The sequence below is a fragment of the Chinchilla lanigera genome, unplaced genomic scaffold, assembly GCF_000276665.1.
Source record: "Chinchilla lanigera isolate Chin_1 unplaced genomic scaffold, ChiLan1.0 scaffold00022, whole genome shotgun sequence".
Classification (NCBI taxonomy): Eukaryota; Metazoa; Chordata; class Mammalia; order Rodentia; family Chinchillidae; genus Chinchilla; species Chinchilla lanigera.
Window position 1 is genome coordinate 302,054 of NW_004955423.1, and position 21,598 is coordinate 323,651.

Here is a 21,598-nt window from a genome sequence, read left to right on the forward strand (position 1 = left end):
TTAGATTCTCATCATAACAATACAAATGATAACAATGTACAAATGATAGATTAGCTGGAATGTGATCATTTTATAATGTTATCAAAATAGCAAACTTTACACCTTATAAAATTTTATGTCACCGATATCTGAACACTATTAATAAAAGGTAATTTTACATTAAATACTAATTATAAACCTAAAGAGAAAGGACACAATGAAGCTTAATGATGCTAAAGAAACTTTCTCTGTACTTACCGTATAATGTTATCAGCATTGATGATTTCTCCAGCACCAGGTATCAAGGGGCTGATTTGCACTTCTTCAACACCTTAAATGGAAAATAATTGATAAAGTATCATACTGTGTCAGCAAAAACATAAAATTGTGACCTCAAACTATGGCATTCATATTTACCCTTTTCCTGTTGTGAAACCATTGTGCGTTCATATTTGCCTTGATTTAAATCCTTCAGTACTTGCATTAATTCTGTAATCCGAGCAGTAAAACTAGAATTTTAAGAAAAGAAAACTGTAAACATAACTCCATACCATTATTAAAGCTTTCATTTTATAAAACCTAACTGCAGTTTCTAAAATTATAATTTGGTTTTAATAAGAAGTCACATCAGGCTGGAGATATAGCTCAGCAGTAAGGTGCCTGCCTGGCAAGCGTGAGGTTGTGAGTTCAACTCCCGGAACCAAAAAAAAAAAAAAAAAGTCACTTCAACATAAACTATTAACGAGAATATGCACATGTTCTCTTAATGTTTCAGAAAGAGAGCAGGAACATAACAATAAAAGAAGCAGTTTCAAAGAACCCCCACTTCAAAAAAAATCACATTTTAGGAACTGGTCAGACAAGCTGTTTACTTGCTGTTAGAATTTTAAGGAAAACTTTTATGGACACTATAGAAGATGAGTGCTACTACATTCCCAAACCCAGAAAGCATAATTCCTAGGTTCCTGCTTAAGACATGTGTAAAGTTGGCCTTTCCACCTGAGGAAGAAATATAGAAAATGTATGCAAAAATACATGCTGCCTTCCTATAAACAGGGAAGAGTTGAAAGTATTCCTGCTCTCTTACTCTGAAGAGGGGAAAAGATAAGAGTTTTTTCTATTCAATGGAAATTACAAGGGCAATAGACAGAAATCAAAACTAAGGACAAGCGAGTATAAAAATGACATTATGATCAAAGAGAAAGTACTTAGCACCACAGAAGAAAATGGGATTTTTTTATAAATAACAAGCAGAAACCTCCTAAAGGAAACCCTGGAATGTGATGGACAGATTTATGGTCCTGACTGTAGTGATGGTTTCATGGGTATAAAATTTATCCACATATTAAGTTGTACATATTGAATATGTACAGTTTGAATATATCAACCCCATATAATAAAGTGATTTAGAAAAAAAAAAGTGGCTTAAAAAAAGAAGCCTTGTCAAGGAACAGATTCACTCCACATTCAGGAACTATAAAGGCCTGAGAAATGTTATTAAGGAGTAGGAAGAATGTCAGCATTCTCAAGAGAAAGACTCTTTCTCATGATTTACAACTTTTTTCTTGCTTGAAGACTTTAACTGTCACAGCAGGAAAGTAAAAAAGGAAAAAAGTGTGAAAAGGATGCCATGGTTTAGATCTACAATGCCCCCCAAGCCTCCTGTGTTCAGAGGTGGAGCCTTTGGAAGGTGACTGGATCATGGGTGCTCTATACTCATCAGTGGACTGAACCACCGATACATTCACAGCTAACTTGTTATTAAGGGCTGGGCCCTGGTTGAAGGTGGGTAACTGAAGGCAGGCCCTGGAAAGAACGTATGTCCCTCCCCAGCTCCTCCTCCCTTGCTCTGCTTCCTGACTACCATGATGTGAACATTTCTCCTCCTTTCCTCATTGGCAGGCCCTTCTTCTATGCCATTTCTGCTTTGAGCCTGTCAATTAGGGACTGAAACTTTTGAAACTACGAGCCATAATAAACTCCTTTAAGTTGTGGGTGTCAGCTATTTTGTCCCAGCAAGGAAAAGTGACTGAGACAATGGATCATAGGCCTATGGAAACTCTTCAGTCATCAGATAACCTCATGTAATGAGAAATTTATGATTTTTAAATTATGGTGAAGTTTTTATACCATACCCACCCTTTGCATTACAGCTTGAAATACTAACACACAGCATTTGTTATGGTTTGTGTCTACACGTCTCCCCAAAGCCTTATGCAGTCACAAGTGGTGCTTTTTTTAGAGCTGGCTAGATCTAGAGTGTGTGAAGCTGGGAATGACTCATGGTACAACACTAAGATCAAGGGGACTACTAAGAGTGTGGGTGCTACCTGCCCTAAATAGCCTAGATAAAATACAGGGGATAAAAAGAGCTGTAGTCCTCCCTCTTTGCTTTTGCTACAGTCTGCCTGCCTGTCTTGTTGCTTTTTCTCCTCTGTGATGCGTGTGTGCCATGCCACCCTGCCTGAGAGCCAGGTGATTATAGAGTAAAACTTCTACAAATTGTAAGCTAAATAAATCTTTTCCCCTTTAACTTTGGGCATTAGATATTTTGTCTCAGCAACAAGATAAGTAACTAAGACAGAATTTGGTACCAGAAATGGGGTTGTTGCTCTGATGATACCTAACCATGTGGTTTAAGAACCTTTAGAGCTGGCTTGTGGGGAGAAGAGTTAGAAAAGGTTTAGAGATGCCAGCTAAAACGCCTGAGACTATACTTGATGGGAGATTCTGGTCAGAGCTCAGAACACCAGAAGGCTGAAAAAGTGCTGCTGGTAAAGACCAGGTTTGAGAGGTTTCTGTTGAGAAGAACTGCATTGGCTATTAAGACTCCAAAGGAGGTGTGTTAGGGGTTGGCAGAAAGTTTGTCTGCATTTTGCTCATGTCCAGAGATTTTGCCTAAGACTGAGATTAAGGGCGGTAGACTAATCCTGCAAAAGAATTTGAAGACAGTATTATTTTAGACAGTGGCATGTTGGGGACTTTTAGGCAGATTTATGTTGAGAATCAAGAGCAAGGAGCCCAACAAAATAATTCAAACATTGTGAGTCTAGCCCTCTCCCCGCCCTAAAAAAAGCTCCAGTAAAGTTGCAGCCTATAAAGATAAAACAAAAAAACAAAATTGGTCTCTAGAAAGACTAGCAAAAAAACAAAAACAAAAACAGAAAAATAACCTGAAGACACACAAAAACCAGTAAAATTCCAGCCTTTACAGCCTCAGAGCTGCAAAAGTAAAAGTCTGCTTTAAAAAGAGTCCCAAAGTGGTGGTGGCCTATAAAAGTTGTTTCTCAAGATTTAGTTCATAGGCACTCAACCCCGCAGCCAAGAGAATAAAAAGTCTGGCTGCTGCTCATGAGGGGTCAAAAGGCTTCCACCCAGATTTCAAAAGACTGCATGGGAGGGCAGGCAATGTGACCTTTAGAAGGCAGTATGTAAAGCTGTGAGTGTGAAGCTGAAGATGCACTAGAAACCACAAAAGTTTAAAAAAGCCAAAAACATAGATCATCTAAGAAAAACTACAAAGAGAAAGCAGCCAGCCCAAGAGAAGCCGTGAGAGCTACAACCACCCACAGTGCCATAGGGGCAGAGACACTCAAGCCCTTTAGAGTTCACATCTTGCCAAAGACTGCCTCAGATGCTACACATAAACTACAAGACTTAATGTCTGCCCTGCTAGATTTTGGACTTGTTTTGGCCCCATTCCTTTATATCCCCCTATTTATACCTTTTAAAATGTTAATGTTTTTCTTGTGCCATTACATGTTAAGTGTTTAACTTTCTTTTCATTTATACAGGGGCTTGCAGCTAAAAGTTTGCCCTAAATCTCATAGGAGACTTTGGACTCAACATTTTCAAAAATGCTAAATCAGTTAAGACTTTGGCAACTCTTAGAGACAGATAAATGCCTTTTATATAAATAGATGTACGTAAGTCTTCGGTGGGGAGGGGCAGGGGCAGAAGGTTATGGCTTGTGTCTAGATGTCCTCCCAAAGCTTCATGCAGTCATAGGTGGGGCTTTTTTAGAGGTGGCTAGCTCTAGTGTGTGAAGCTGGGATTGATTCAAACTGTAATACTAAGATCAAGGGCATTACGGTTAAGGGTGTATTATGGTTGTACACTGTGTCAATTTGAGGAGTGTAGAAGCTTAACTAAGTAACTCAGCAATTCTACATCCTGGGGTGAAAAGGATGTTCTAGAATCCTAGAGCATCCTAGGATCCTTCCTGTGTCAGTGTGAGAAGCGTAGAAGGATATAACTAAGTGACTGGGCAGGGGCCACGTCCTTACTTTGTATCATCCTGAGCCTGTGCAGGAGGAAGGTGAGGAGATTATGTGAGTGCTACATGCCCCCTCGGTGGGGGCACCCTGCTTACAATATAAGGGAGGAAAAGAGGTTTGTTCTTCCCCCTTCTTTTTTGCTCTTGATGCTTTTGCTGTCTTGCGCCACCTTGAAGAGTTACCCCTGTGCCCTGCCACCCTGCCTTGGAGCCAGATGATTACAGACTGAAACCTCCACAAACTGTGAGCTAAATAAACCTTTTCTTCCTTACTTCTGGGCATCAGGTATTTTGTCTCGGCAACGAGAAAAAGCTAAACAAGACAGGGTGTGAGCGCTAACTGGCCTAAATAGCCTAGATAGGAAATAAGAGATAAAAAGAGCTGTAGTCATCCCTTGTTTCTTTTGATACCTTCTGCCCACCACAAACTGTTTCTCCTCTGCAAGGCCTGTGTCTGCCATGCCTTAGAGCCAGCTGATTATAGACTAAAACCTCTACAAACTATAAGCTAAGTAAATCTTTCCCCCTTTAACTTTGAGTGTCAGATATTTTGTCTCAACAACAAGAAAAATAACTAAGACAGTATTCAATTCTATTTCATAGTCTAAAAACAATGTTACGACCAGGTAACATTACTAGATCTATAAATGTACCTACAGATACCAAGTTGCTGGGCATGGTGGCACACACCTGTAAACCCTGCACTTCGGAGGCTAATGCAGGAGGATCACTGCAAGTTCGAGGCCAGCCTGAGCTACAAAGTGAGCTCAAGGGCAGCCTGAACTGCATAGGGAGACCCTGTCTCAAAAACACACAAAAAAAACCCCAAGTTAACCTTCCATATTGTCACTAAAATCAACCTCATCTCTCTGTTCATTTATTTTGCTAAGAAGTTGGTATCAAAAATCTAATCTAAGAAGAGTGGAACAAAGAAGGTCAAGAAAATCCTACTCATTAATTTAAATTTCTAGAAATTAAGAACAGATTGCTATTATACATTATTTCCAAACTCATCAAATGCCAGCATCCATAAAACAGACACTTGAGAATCACTAATCCACTGTAAGGCTCAAAACAGCTGCCTTCAGGAAACATGACATGTCCACCAGCAGAAAAAAAAATATTCCTTAATTTTCTATCAAAACCAGTTTCATACAGTAAGGAATCCTGCCCTCTTATCTTAATCTCAGTATAGCACAATCATTACGGTCAACATATTTTTAAGCATTTTTCTCTGCAGTTGTTATTACTAATCTTACCCGGCCAATCTAGTCATTTCACGCCCAGCCAAAACTATTCGACCTAGAGCTTGAGACATTCGCAAAAGCATTCTTCCACTTTGGTAGTAATCCTTAAATAGAAATAAGTATTAGTTTTCACTTACATTTCTGAAGTTAAAAGTAAGGCTTTTTAAATTTTTAAGTTTGCATTTTGTTACTATTGCTTTACCTCTAGAAGCTCTGAATGTGTACTTCTGAGATGTCTTGGATGAGATAAATCTAGGAAAGGACGACTGACAACTATGTAACCAACAACCGTGGCAATGTCTGAAACAAAAGTTAAGATTTAATATATTACCATTATATCACTTTTCCCACAAATCTCATTACACCATTTTTTAAAACATACTTACATTTGGCAATTATGCTATCAATGAAACCCATAGAAAACCGAAACAAAATAAAATTATGTAGGTGCTCCACCTGGCAGAAAACAAAAACAAACAAATCAACAAAACGTATTTTTTCTTTATATATATGTGAATATAAAAAATCTACCCTGATATAACTACAGATTCATTTATTCAATATTGTGTGAATGCCTATGATATCTGATATTGTAAAAGAAACTTTGTTGAACATAAGGTTGCTCATAAAGCAGATGCCAAACATTTCACGAAAGCATTTTTACGTAAATTGAATAGAAACTGTACAATTTTAACAATGTTATACACCCTTGCAGGTAATAGTGAAATACTTGTATTTACAATACTACCAGATACATATATCCCAAAACTGATTTTTAAAAACATCAAAGCAAAAGGAATACAGAGATGAGCTAATCAGAATAAAACATTAGTGATCCAGAGAGGAGGTGTTCAATGCTTGATAGAGATACCTGGCCTGTCTTCTAAGAATTACATTACACTCAATCTGAACAGAATCCTAAAGTAAATCAGCATCACAGAGCCTCAGTCCGTAGCTTCAATCTGAGTGTGCATTATCTCAAATTTAGACATCTAAAAAAGGTTTTTCATTCTCGAGTTTTAGTGCTTTCAAATTACCTATCTAATTAGATTACTAAAAGTGCTGCAGTGTTCTGGCACTGAACTCTACTTTCAAGCTCATCTGCTTCTACTTTGTTCTTTCTCACTGAGCCCCCACAATTCTGATTCCTCAAACACACTCCTGTCTTAAGGCTTTCCTCTTCTTTTCCTTCTGTTAGCAACGCTTTCTCCCTGGATATTCCCATTTAAGACCAACTCCCTTACTTCATGTGGGTTTCTGTTTAAATGTCATCTCCTCAAGAAGAGGTCATGCTAGTTAAACCAGCTAAGAAAGAGTCGTCATCATATTTATCCTCCCTCACTCTTGGTCACAGAATTTATTACTATCTGAAATTATATAGAACATCCAGCTGTAATCAGCCATCTCTCCAGAAAAACTCAGGCTTACTGAGAACAGGGCAACTCCTTAGAATCTTCTGCAACAAGAACAATGGTTGGAATATTTATTTACGGAATACGAGGACAAACCCTGAGCTCATAGAGTTTACATTCCAACACAAGAGAATAACTAGCAAACAAACAAGGTAATTATAAACTGCAACTATATGCTTTTAAGGAAACAGATGATAAAAATAGGAAGCAACTGTCATAGGCTATTTCAAATAGGATGGTTAGAGATGGTAAAGCCTCATGAAGTATTAATATTTGGGCTGAAAATCTAAAGAATTAGAGTAACCAACCCATGTAAAAAGAAAGCTGGTAAATAACATTCCCCAGAAACTTGCCTTAAATGCATTTTGTCAGGGAGCATGCGCACACACACAGATACACAGACACGCACAATCAGTCATATAGGCAAAAATTCAATTCGGAAGGAATTTAAAATGACAGCTCCTGCAACTTTTCTAAATAACCTAAAATATACATGCAATTTCACAAACTTTCATTTCAATACTAGCTCCTTAAAGGCAGGACTTTTACCCATTATTATGTTCATCACCAAATTATCGTTAGCATTCAACGGTGGCAGCCATCAAGCACCCTACATGGCAGCTCAGTATCTTTTGAATGAATAATGGATAAAATTACCTGAATTCAAATTTTCCAAGTGGTAAGTAAATTAAAAATGAAGTACAGTATAGAAAGAAGTTTTTTATTCTAAATCAAAGGTGAGAAAACTAAGTCAAATAATTCTGATCTGGCATTGTCATTCGTTTGTGTAAATAGCTTCACTGGGACACAGCCACACCCATCATACTATATATAGCTACATTTCAGTAGCTGAGCTGAATGTTGCAACGGCAACTGTACGAACTGAAAAGCCTAAAATACATACACACTACACTTGCACTCTACCTAATAATCTTTACCATATTTTCATGATGGCTATAGGGACAAACTACAATAGAATCACTAAATCTATCACTAAACTTCTTTAAGGAACTACTATAAAAATACAGATTTACTTATTTTAATCTATCCATTTATAAGTGGAAATTTTAATATATTTACGACAGTTTTAAAAGTCATTTTAATTAAAACTACAATATAAAATTCTTGATAGCTATTTAAAATAAATATACTCAAACTATGTATATACACATAATTATATAGATACAGAGATATATATCTTGGCACAGGCCAAGAAAGTCTTTCCATAAATGCATGAACCTTGTTATCTTACCAGTTTTCGGAAGACTGAGTGGATTGTCTGCTTTTCTCTTTTATTCCCATTGTAAAAGGCAACTTCTTCACTATTAAAAAAAGTAATTTAGCAGTTAATTTCAATGTTATCTAGTCCTAAAAAATAAAAATACAGTATTTGATGACCAAATGTTTGTATTTAAATGCACATATTGTGACTAAGAGCTTATGTGGTACTGTACATCTCAAGCCAGGATCTGTACTTGAGATCCTACTCCTAGCCCAGCTTATCAGGTCATAGGAGTACACATCTGATAAGAGCACAGGCTGGATTGCAACCTATGCTGTAGGTAGCCTAGTCAGAATAGATATAATAGGATAATTCTCACAAATTTGAAATAAGACAAAGAAAGATGATGTCACGATATAGATATAAACACAGGGCTGGGACAAACACAGGCCAGCAGTTAAATTCCAGACCAAACAAGTACAAAGAACAACAGCTGGGAAAAAATTAAGCAGCAATACCCTGACACACAGCCTTTGAAAAGCAGAACAACAGCTGGGAAAAAATTAAGCAGCAATACCTTGACACACAGCCTTTGAAAAGCAGAACAACAGCTGGGAAAAAATTAAGCAGCAATTCCTGACACACAGCCTTTGAAAAGCAGAACAACAGCTGGGAAAAAAGTAGGAATTCCTTGACACACAGCCTTTGAAAAGCAGAACAGCAAGCTAAGTCCTGATGGCTTCACAGTGCCAGGTTCCAGCAGGCCGGTATGCACTGCCGTTCCCACCCTTGGAAACTGCACTATCGTGGTTTGAATCTGCAATGTCCTCCCAAAGCCTCATGTACTCAAGACAGGGTCTGTGAAAGGTGATTGGATTATGGGAGCTCCTCAGTTGACTTGCTATTAGCAGTTAGGGCCTGGCTAGAGGCAGGTGACTGGGGTGTGACCTGCAAGGGTGCATCTCCTTCCTCAGCTCTTCCCTTCTCTTTGTTTCCCGGCACCATGACGTGACAAGCTTTCCTTCGGCAGGCCTTTGCACTGTGCCCTTCCTGCCTTAGAATCTCCTGACTATGGACTGAAACATGAGTCAAAATAAACCTCTCCTGTAATTTCTGGGTCCTGAATGTTGTGTCTCAGTGAGGAGAAAGTGGCTAAGACATCTACTATATCCTCACAACAATTCTCCTTTGCTTGAGCTACCTTGAGTAGGTCACAAAGACCTTAACTAGAAAAAAAAGGAGGTCATAAGTTCAGTGTAATTAAGTAAATTTCTTAAAGCCACACAGCCAGCAAACCAAGAAGTTAAAAATCTCCTACCCAACCCCAAAGTTTGTAGTCTTTCTAACATGTAAGTACAACATAAACTACCCCGGCAAAGTACCTCTTATAGCAGGGGAAATGGTCTTCAATAAACATGAAATATTTCTTAAAAGAAATTTCTTTCCCTTAAAAATTTGAATTATATTTTACTCCAAAATGCACCTAAATTATTTCCATTATAAAAACAAGGTGTCTCCTACTTCAGCTCCTTCTTCCAAGAAAAAGTGATGCATCACTTTTTGTTTTGGCTTCATTTGCTTTGGTTTCTTGAGACAGGGTCTTGCTATGCAGTTCAGGCTGGCCTTGAACTCACTATGTAGCCCAGGCTGGCCTCAAACTCAAAGTGATCCTCCTGCATCAGCCTCTTGAGTGCTCGATTACAGGTGTGTGCCACCATGCCCAGCAGATGCATCACCTCTATTTATGCTTTATGTTTTCCTTAAAATAATGATATAGATCCCCAGATACCAGAATTCCCAAGGCATGCAAATTCCCTAATTACAAACTTACACCTACTTTTAAAAATTTCCTCTACCCCCTCTGTCCATCTAAGTCTATGGAGGAAGGTGAAAATTCCCCTTCTTCTAAAGAGTCCTTTTAGTCCTAATTTAAAACCCTAGAATACTGATGGTTGTCTATCTAACATCTTTTCTTTCCCAAGTAGCTCTTCCTAAAAGAATCCACATTTTCTTAAAGATTATCTATCTTTTCCTGTGCATTCCAATGCTTTATTGACTCTACCCCATTCATAGGGTTTAGGTCCCAAATAGTCTTTTGCTGTGACTGCTTTAAGCATGGATAAGTGGTAATTCTGCCACTGAAATGTGAGGGAAATCTGGCTGTGAACCTTCAGGTAAAGGTTTTTATTCTCTCTGTCTCTTAGAAACACACAGGAAGAAATGGTCCCTTTTTGTCTGCAGACCTTTTTATAAAGGAGAGGGGCTAGTGAAACCTGGAACTGCTTTTGTTATCTTGTGATTCTAAGAATTAACTGAGGAAAAGAGTAGCACACAAAGGAGGGTCGAGCCAAGAGGAACATCTAACAAAAGCCAGAGTTTGATCCTGCTGGGCCTGAAACTGTTCTGTGTTGGGAATTATTATGTGACTCAATAAATGTCCTGACTGGTGGGGAGTTATGAGCCATGTTTTGTTTCTTGTAGTAAAGAGCATCCTAGCAAACCACCTGTAAACTCTGTAAACTCTTTTCCTTAGCTTTCTTCAGAGTGAAAAACCCCACATAAAACTGGTACCATTTTAACAGTCCAAGAAAATAAGAAAAAAGGAGACTGTTAAGAGAGTAACTTCCTAAGTAATTCTGTTAATTCATATAAGGTAGCCTACAGAGTACTGAGTAAAATATTAAGGCTCTCAAAACTAAGGTTGGCAGATGAGAAAATTCATTGAGTATTTGCTCCACATCAAAGAGTCAGAAGCTTCCTCATAATGACTCTGTAATATCTATCTATCATAAACAAGAAAAGTGAGGCTAGGAATAACTTGCTAAAATCATATAATATATAATCGATAAGTAGAAAAGGTGATTTTGCAACTATTATGGCTACCTCCAAAGCCTACATTTTTTTCTTCCTATTTTAGAATTTAAAGTTATCTGGAAAATAGGTAGAAAGCTTATCTGTGGCTCATGAATGTAAGAACATCACATGCTTATTATGTACCATGTGCTTGAGGAAAATGTACCCTACTGTATCTTTTATGAAAGTGTTACTCACTTTTACTATATGCTGATCTTGTCCCTGTAACACATGGGGTGAGAGACCAGCAGAGATCACCAGACTGTGTAAAGGCAACATGGCGTGGAATTTATTGTGCCTGGGTGCAGGCAGACAGAAAGCAAAAAGACCTTCTGCAGGGAACAAAGAGAAGTGTGTCCCTTTTATAGGGACGGAGAGAAGGCAGGGGACATTAAGTGGGAAGATCTTAATAAACATCTGTGGTCAAAGTTCTCTGGCTTGATTGCACCTCAGTGGCCAAAGTCCTTGAAGGTCTGGTGTAAAGTTTCAGGTGTCTCCAGATGTCCCTAGGACCTGTAAAATTTCTATACTATCTTATCTTCTTTATGACAGCCCGTGCTTGCCCATGACAGCTTCAGTACTGAGTTGAGTTCTCTGCTGAAAGTAGTGCTTCTGCTGTCAAGTAGGGTGGGGACTGGGAGTGAGGTCCGATTGGAGCCTTACAGTCCCCTTCCCAGAAACAAAGGCTAAGACCCTGACTGGCCTAGACTACACCAACCAGTGAAACAGTTATTATTAGAAACCAGCTTAACCATCTCAGTATGATGTACACCCCAAACTCCCTGGGGCATGCCAACCGGGATGCCCCTCATCTTGCTGCACCAATCTGCTACCAAGATAGCTTTTCTTCTGCTTCCCCTGCATTTGACACATTTTAAATAAAGTTTTGCTTTTTGACTCCCCCATTTTCTGCTAAGAGCCCTAGTTCTTTATTCTTCACTGGAGTGAGGGCAAGGACCTGAAGAGAGGTGGAGAGTGACTCAAAGATCCTCCCACACACTGGGTCACCACTAACATCCTTTGTAATATATATTTTCAAAACAAGTAAACACATGCAGTATTTCAGTAACAACATTACTAGCATTTTTAAGTCAATTTAAATGACATCACAATCAGTAAAAATGAATTTTCAGTATAGCATTCATACTCTCCTCCTTACCTGTTTGTGATGAGCCGGGAATTAACATACCGATATTCACCTTCGTACTTTTGCTCAGTTATTGTCATCCTACCAATAGGCCTCCTGAGTCGAGTCAGGAATAGCCCAGAGACAAGCAAGTAGGCCAACATACTCGCTGGGCCCTATTATCATTGACAGAGAAAGAAACACAAAATTGAAGGATATAATAAAGTTCAATGGACGCAAACACATACAATTTCTATAATTAACTTCAATGACTTTTGAGAGAAACTGCTGCTTTGGTTCATTTTTTTCTGTTTCTTTCCTGAAAAAGTACAAACTCACCTTTACACTGCTATTCCTCACCTACTCTTTCAACCACTACAACTCCTCCCCAACTCTCCCTCATTTGTTCACATAAAAAGTCCTACTTATGATTCTTACATTTTCTGTGGCATATAATACTCTTCTATTACAATTCTTTTAGATATGCTCTCATAATTTCACAGTAATTCTCACGTCTTCTTTGCTTTTTCTTTGAATGTCAGTATTTCCGCAGGTTCCTTCCTTATCCCTCATTTCAATCCAAATTCACGCCTCTAGTTCCATCACTCTTGCAAACCCAAGACAGTATCACTAAATAAGTACCATACACCTCAAGTTCCACTCCCTTAGACAACCTCTATCTGCCTTTCCTTGCTTGCACATTTTGCTTCCAGCAACTAACTTTGTAAAATGACCTCATGCCCACTGACAATCCTAAGAAGCTTCAAGTCTACCTTTTGAAGGCAGGCCTTCCCTTCATTCTTATAGACATCCTGCGCTCTGCCATACTGAAAGAGTTGTCTTCTGAGAAGGGCATCAGTGAGGTTGTTCTTATGTATGGCAAGCTTGCGGCATGTATAACAGACACCTACTTAGCTCCTTTCAATGCTCAGATATCAGCTCCAATTCCTCCAGGCACTAACTACTTCACTGAAACATCCATCATCAGCTTTATCATACTATATTATCACTGTTTGAATAACTAACTCTTTCAGCATAGTGGACTTTCTCTTCCTCAGAAATTTACCTTTTCATTTCTATTATCTAAAATGATGTATGTGAAATACAGTATGTATGCAAGATTTTTAAAAATTAAACCCAATTCAATGGATTCAACAACTACTACAAATACAGGCTACACATCTACAAAGAAATAACAAAACCATTTTTAAGAAATGCAGAATCAGATAATATACGGTACATGGAGACAATTTAAATATAAAAATGTAACATATATCAGAGCACAGAAACAAGAGGGATATTTACTCATGTATATAGTAAAAGAAACTATGAAAATGACTAAACTTGGCTCATGGAATAGCAAAAGGATCGAAAGATAGACAAGAGAATTTAAATGAATTGTTTTAACCCAGTGCTTTGGAAAGCAACAAACACCACCACATAACTTTTTATAGTTTATTAATCAACTACAAAATGTATATATATATGCATATATGTACACATGTATATACATACATATATATATATAATAACTCCACTATTATATGCTGTTATAAATATATAACATTACCTATTACATGACTACAGTTAGACTTTAATGAGAATACTCAGAAAATATTTAAAGGTGATTCTTGCTATCACAAATATTAGACAGGAGGATAAGACTTGTGGGCTAGCCAATAATTTAATATTATTGTAAAATATTCTTGAAACTTTAAATATATTGTTGATATTTTAACATTCAAATTTTATATTAAAATGGCTGTCTCCAAATCTTTTTAGACATTAGTCTGCAAAAACAAGTGCTATTATGTTCAATATTTAAGTACTTCTGACAAATGCCATAAAATAAATGTTTCAGGGGCTGGGGATTTAGCTCAGCGGCAAAGCGCCTGCCTGGCAAGCGCAAGGTCGTGGGTTCAGTTCCCGGTACCGGAAAAAAACCAAAAAATAAAATAAAATAAAATAAATGTTTCAAGTACCTAAAGAGAACTAGAAAAGAAAATAAGAATTTTTTTTAAATCTTCAGTATATAATGTGAAAACACAATGATACTCTGAGATACAAAAAATTCTTAGATCAGCAAGCTATTTACAACACAGTAATATAGCAATTTAAATGATACAATAAAAGTGGACTCACCTGAGCTCCAATTGCACTTGTTAACTTGAAAATATACAAAACTATGTCTAAAAATGGCTGTAAAATAAATATTAGAGTACACAGAATTAGACCTTCTAAACTAGATTGCCTAGGCTAGACTAACTCATATATGTTAAATATAAAATGTTATTCAAAATTTAATACATAATTATGAACCTGTACAGTTCCCATATGGCATAATGTACTACACAAAGATCAATGAATGCACAAAAAATACAGTTCTTATCTCAAGAAACTTAAAATGGTGACAGTCTGAACAATATCTAATGCAACTTAGGTGGGAGAAATGCTTATTATTTTTCATCAATTAAGATAGCTCTACTGTGATAATTATCACATTTAAATTAGTAATATGTAATATAATATAAAGACACTGAGCAAAATTACCCACTATAACCCCAAATCTGTTATTCATTTTTCTGGTTTCTATACATCTTCACCTATAAAATAGCTCTTTCTGCTATTATATTATTTGAGTCAATTACTTTATTAGAACAATTATACAATGAAATAATCATTAAACTAATTTGGTGATATAAAAAGCTTTGAGAACTAAAATACATTAGGATACAGCTCCTCACTTAGAGGCAATTCAACTGATGTACAATAAGCAAACTCTGTAATGTAAACACATTACAGGGACTCCAAACTGTGTTCATTCATTATAAGTCTACAGCTACCTGTTTCGACTAACATCCACACTATTACAGGATAGATGACTTGGTTGTTGAATTGGCTAATGCTGAAGTCTACTTTTTCTTTCATTTCTTTTTCTTATATCTTAACAAGCTAGAAATACTTGTAAAATTCAAGTACATCAAAAGTTACTGACAAGGCAGGCCTGGCAGCCTGTTATTTCAGCTACTCAAGAGGCAAACGCATCAGGATTACAATTACCAGGCCAGTCTAAGCAAAACCTTGTCTCAAAATAAAATTTTAAAAAGGGCTGATGATGTAGCTCAGTAGTAGAGTATCTGCCTAGAACCCACAAGGCCCTCGGTTCAATCCCCATTTCACCCATACACACATACAAACCGCATCCCCCCGCCACACACAGTTACTGACAAAAATATCTCACAATTTAAGTCAGAGATAAATTAGATGTTTCAAACAGCAAACACTGTAGTACAGTGATATTATAATTAATTTGATAACACTCTATTGTAGATGTGACAAGACCTCAGCAATAGATTTGCTCAAGTGCCAACATATAAAGAACATATAATAATTTGTGTATGAAATTGGCCACAAAATTACATGAATAGTTTTATATATCCACTACCCCTACTTTCCTCAACACAGAGAATAAACTTGAAACATGGTAATGGGAACAAGAAAGAAAGGTGAATTATGGAGCGATTTGTAGCTGCCACGATTTCTAGAGTTTGGGATTAGTTAGTTAAGGCTTCTGGAGAACTAAGTAGGAACTAAAGAGTATCTTAGTAGTGGCCTGTAGGCAAGGAGGGACCACCTATAGATACACACTTTTCCAAGAATCTCCTCTCCTTCTATCTGTTTGAAACATTCCTAGTGTTACAATATGACCCAGTTCCTTATATACAGCTTTTGTCTAAAAACTGGGTATTTGGGTCAATTGCAATCACATGCAAAAATGCTGTATCAGTCCAGCTTGAGACAAGGTCCTACACTGCATATCAATGGCAGTCATGTGGATTAGAGGGGAAAGTGGAACATTATGATGATGGGAAGACTGCGGGGAGACAATATAGGTGCCCCCTACATGTGTTAGTTGATGCAGGAGACAATGACAATGAAGACAGTTTAACGAGAAGATAACAGCAAGTGTAAGGGTGGTGAGATGAGTGAGACAAGAAAGAACTGAAGATATTATCAGGAAGATAGAAACCTGGTTTAAAGCCTATCAGAATCAAGAGGTCTGACAATTTCTGAGAAGAGGAAAGACAGTAATTAGAAAACTAAAACCTACATCTTGTAAAATTTTTTTGACAATTTAAATGATCTGCTAGAATTAGAGATATTGATGCAGAGAAAAGGGTAGGAAGCCCCTTGTCTACATTTATGGATATGAAATTGGAAACATAAACTGACAGTCAATTTCTAACAATTGTTAGAAGTACACAGGTCAAAAGATGAGAATTCAATGTCTGTTGTTTTACTAAAATCAGCCTTCAAAATTTTTACAAAATCCATCATCATTTCTGAGCCAAACTCCCTTAGAAAAATACAAAAAATTAAATTTTTATATAATTAAAATTATCATAATCACACTAATTTTCCTATGAAAGCAATACATATATATATACTATTCTATCAAATCCATTCTATTTAAATTTGCTTAGATTCAAAATTCAAAAAATGTAGCCAACAATTTTTAAAAAACAAAAACTTACCTTACTAAGATTTGAATATAGATCAACTACACTATTACAAAACTTTTCTACATCTTGTGTAAGTAGTTGATCTGGATTTGCTATTCTGTTGTCCAGATTTCCCATTTTATAGTATGTGAAAGCCCTAAAATGGTAATAAGAAAATGATTTTAAAACAAATGGTTTTAGAGACAAAACAAAAATACTCACATTATACCACCGAGTGCAAATACATAGACTAGAAAAGTCTGGAAAACTAAGGATTGTCCTAACTTATTTTAGAGTGAAGAAACCAGTCCATAGAAGGATGTCTTGACAACTAATGGAAGAGCCAAGAGGAGATTCCAAATTACTGAGAGGTCTTTCCCAACATGTTTCTGGGTCTGAGAGCCATGTTCTTGAAAAACACGTCTATATAATAAGTAAGAAAGACATCTATCCTGAATGTCACAAATAGTATTGTTCAATTTAACTATTTTTAACTTCAAAATAGATTACCACTTACTGGAGATATTCCTCATAGAGGTATCTAGTGAGCCTCACTCGGAAGCACAGTTTGAGCTCATTTAACCCATACTTCAAGAAGTTATTAACAAGAGAGATCTAAAACAAACAAACAAACATTTATCAGTTTTGCTTTACTTCTACTTAGTAAATTATAATTTACTTCTCTACCATTTGCTGCATCCCCAAATCCTATAATTTTTATGAATGATGGTGTACACTGATAGAATTCTGTTCTGCTTTACTCAGAATTTATAACGTAAAGAGAACAAACTAATATACAGTGAGTTTTATATCAACTAATACTATTTTCAAGATTTTTAGAATCTTGACTATTCTTTAATAATCTTTATGAATCTTTTCTATCATACTAAAATTAATTCTTCCACAGTTCTGAACTCACACATTTATAGTCCAAACTCAAACTTACTAAAAATTTTATCAAGTAGTATTTGCAGAATACTGGTCTTCTACTGAATCTCAATCTTTGTTACGGTAAGTCCCGACCTAGGAACATTTGAATTGTGAACATTTACAGATAGGAATGGACCTCACGTGACAAACATTCCCAGATGTGAACCAACCGCAGAAGTAGCTCACCTGTCTACCTTACCATTTTAAGGTAACTGTAGAAGTAAAATAGTTTGTTTACAGTATTTGTGTGTGCGTTTGGTCTTTTTACGCTTTACACTGTATATGTGTCAAAGGTGTGTAAGACTCACTTTGTTATACTTACAAATCTGACTTACACACATTCTCCCAGAAGGGAACTCATTCTTCAGTCGGGGACATACTGCACCCACACTGCTTATCTCAGTTTATTATTTAGAACATCTAAAATCTATGTATGCCCATCCTCCAGTTTTATCAAACTAGAATTTCTTACGTATTTTCAATTTAACTGGATTTTGCTTCTCCTTTCTATCCCCAAATTTAGAGTACTAAAATTTTTACAAGACCAGTAAAATAAAAATGTGAACCAAGCTAAGAAAATCATTGCTTCATACTGAGAAATTTATTTTTAATAAGTTAAGACGTTAAATTTCAATTTATCCTCAAGTACATTTAGGGGTTCAACTTGTAACAGATAATGGCCTAAAGCAGTAACTCTCAACTAGGATGATTTACACTCCCTGCGTAACCTCCAATCTGGCAGTATCGGGAAACATTCTTGGTTGTCACAAGAACGTTAAACAAATGAATAACCCACATATGTATAACAATAAATGGTACTAAGTCAAATATAATTTATCTTTTTATAGTAAAGGTTTATATTTAAAAAGTAAGGTATCAATCATAAAACTAAACTCAAAACTGAAACCTACTACTGTATCAAAAATCTTTTAAGAATTTAATAAGTAAATATCTTTAAAGATTATAACAAGATGAAGTAAAATTTTTAAAGAATTAAACTTACGAGAGGCATGGCAGCGATGAAGTTGAGTAAGTATTTCCTGAAATCTTTTCTGCTACGACCAATGATGCCACTGCAAACCGCCACATGCAATGTGTTAATTGCAAAAGAAGCAAAGCAAGAGGCTAAAAAGACATTTCTAAAGCTTTAAAAATTATTCCCACAAATTTCCAATGAATCAAGAAAAAGGAAAAAAAAATTGTATGAAACATATTTTTACAAATCATGTCTGAAATTTTTGAAATGTTATCATTTTAAAACAGCTTGCTTGAACCTTACTCTGCAAATGACAAAACTAAGGATAACTAGGAGCTGGGCATGTGGCTCAGTGTCAGAAACAGTTCTTTACCAAGGTGGGAGCGCTGTGTTCATCCCCGCTCCCAGCATGGCAAAAAAGAATGATGACTGCCCTGGGTAAAAATGCTGAAGTGGGCGGGGGGGATGGAGGGGGCTCCTTAAACTGCCACAGAAGTTTAAACAATTAAACAATAACTTTATAGCTCTAGGAAGTTTAGTATCTGACATATTAAAGTAGCATTGTCTGTTTTTAAACTCTTGATTCTCACTTACATAACTATTGGTAGAAGAAACCATATAGAAGGATCAGCGTACTTTTACTTTAAAGGGTTAAGAGTATTCTAGTCTTTGTGGGCCATAACGTCCCTGTTCGAACTACTCATTTCTGCCAACAATGAACCTGGTTGTGTTCTAAAGAAATTTTACCTCAACAGATGCTCCCCACAGTGTGGGGTCCTAGTTTACCAGCTATGGGGCTAAATCATAGATCAGAGAAGACTCAGAATGGTTCCATAGAGGCTACTATGTAACTTCAGTTGACACAGTTCAACTGAATTGACTCCCCTTTCATCTGTTTTCAATCTATTTTATATATTTATTTATTTTCAAACTATAAACAGAATTTAGAGTAAGAGTTCTACTACTTTGTTAAAAGTTTGAAAGCATTATTATATAAGCAACAAACCTCTGAGTAGGATATTTCTATGATTTACTAAAGAGGTATAATTTGATTACAGAACTTTTTTTCAATAATTCTTACTAATATTCCCAAATATCATAAAATGTTTTTTGAGAAATAGTGAACTAAATGATTTAAACTTAACTTCCCACCAAACAAAAAAACCACAAAAGTATCTGGTATATGACAAATAATCTTCCTTTAATGAGGTAAATAAACTTGAGGAAATATGGGTTAAACAAAAATAACATCTTTATCAAATACCCTCTCAAAAATTTTAATATATAATATGGTCATTTTAAACCTGAAAGGGTCTTATAACATGTAGCATTTCCTTGGACAATACTTTTGGAAATATTACATTAGACTAATGGAAAAATTAATTGTCCAATTTTAAAATAACCCTTAAAAAGCAAAAGCTTTAAAAACTCACTAGCAGAAAGTTCAAAGAAAAGCATACAAAAATATTGTTTGAAGAAATACAAACTCTGAACTTTTGTAGAAAATTCAAAGGAAAGCATAAAAAATATTCTTTGTAGCAATAAGAATATAAGAAACATTAGGCAATTAAGAAAAATTAACAAAGAGTTAGAAATTTAGAAATCTGAGTTATAACTGTTTGAAGCAAACATTGTAAAACTAAAGTGTTTCAGTGCTGCCCAAACTGTGAAACACACGATTACAAAATTTTTGTAAAGCACATGCCATCATCATTCAGTAATGGTTTACCATTGGAGTGGCAGCTATAAAGTTTAAAAATGGTTTCTTGAATAAAGCCTTTTTTCTGCTTATTATTCCACTGCAAAAGAAAAATAATAGAATATTTTTATTAAAGTTCTAATCACTATTCCAAAATATATAATGACCTTTATAAAAGAATTGGTAATTTAAAAATGTTGCTTATTACTGAGTAAAAATAAACTATATCTTTATGATCAGATAAAGCTGTAATAAGGGCTGGGGATTTAGCTCAGCGGCAAAAGCGCCTGCCTGGCAAGCGCAAGGTCGTGAGTTCGGTTCCCGGTACCGGAGAAAAACAAAACAAAAAAAAAGCTGTAATAAGTTATGAAAGATTTTCCATATCATGGAATTACTATAATTACTGTAATTTCTGTTTTTAAAATGATGTCTGTCCTACTAAGATCAGTCTACATTACAAAGTCATTGGCCATTACTAACAAATAAGCCTAAAATGAAATACATTAAAGACCACAACAAGTCTCTGAGAGACTCCTTTTAACAGAAATACATGAATCTAGGCCTATTTTGAAAGATGCAAAAAGGTAAAGACAGATAAATTCAATTACAATGTAGCTTTCATAGATAAAGAAATGTTAATTTTTGAAATAAAATTGTGCCACATCATAGATACATAGTATCTTACAACTTTCAGTTTGGCCAAATATTAAATACTAGTATCTAATAACAAATATCAAAGATCTCATATATAGCACAGGCTCAAAAATATTTACTTAGGAGAATGCTCACAACCTTAAAATAACTACTTTACAAAAAGTGGTGAATATGGTTAGGAGCATAAGGAAGTTCCTTGTACTATTCTTGCAACATTTTTATAAGTTTGAAGAAATTCAAAATAATGTTCAAAGAACTTTAAACAATTTGTCAAAACATGAAAAATACTAAAATTTTATAATTAAATTCATAATTAATTAAATTTAACTATAAAATTTTAAAATTAAGTATCATACTACATTGACTATCTAGTAGAATTACCAACTGACTAATTCTACGTAACTGTCTACTTGCTCATCATCACCGATTAAGTTAATGCACCACCTTTTCTCGGCAATGTCTTTTCTTTGCAGGTTACGAAGTATTTGAGAAAACTGTAACTATGATCTATACAATCAAAGGTGAAAATCCTTGGCTTACAGAAATTATTATTATACTTTTGGATTATAAAAGTATGAAATCATAACACCTGAATAGAAGGGGGAAATTTTTAAAAATTAATTTGTATACTGTTACTATATGGGATTCCTTGTAATTAACATATGACTGATTTTATATTGATATGTACTATGATATTGTTTACAATGGACACAACTTGTGTA

At 35.7% G+C, this 21,598-nt stretch overlaps 1 protein-coding gene and 1 long non-coding RNA gene across 2 annotated transcripts in view; one reads left to right on the top strand and one right to left on the bottom strand.

Moving 5' to 3' along the window:
* The window catches only part of Abcd3 (ATP-binding cassette, sub-family D (ALD), member 3), a 79,215-nt gene that overhangs the window by 21,557 nt on the left and 36,060 nt on the right, over positions 1-21,598 (bottom strand). The window contains exons 5-15 of the mRNA XM_005384998.2: positions 18,551-18,620; positions 17,135-17,232; positions 16,651-16,774; positions 14,258-14,314; positions 12,149-12,291; positions 8,167-8,236; positions 5,889-5,958; positions 5,705-5,802; positions 5,515-5,606; positions 397-488; positions 238-310 (exon numbers count right to left, since the gene is read on the bottom strand). Of these exons, the coding sequence (XP_005385055.1) occupies positions 238-310; positions 397-488; positions 5,515-5,606; positions 5,705-5,802; positions 5,889-5,958; positions 8,167-8,236; positions 12,149-12,291; positions 14,258-14,314; positions 16,651-16,774; positions 17,135-17,232; positions 18,551-18,620 (987 nt within the window). The remainder of the gene's footprint in view (positions 1-237; positions 311-396; positions 489-5,514; positions 5,607-5,704; positions 5,803-5,888; positions 5,959-8,166; positions 8,237-12,148; positions 12,292-14,257; positions 14,315-16,650; positions 16,775-17,134; positions 17,233-18,550; positions 18,621-21,598) is intronic.
* LOC102008548 lies at positions 7,000-17,736 on the top strand. The gene is made up of 3 exons (XR_260936.1): positions 7,000-7,066; positions 16,912-17,051; positions 17,672-17,736. It is a non-coding gene; the product is annotated as an uncharacterized LOC102008548 (long non-coding RNA).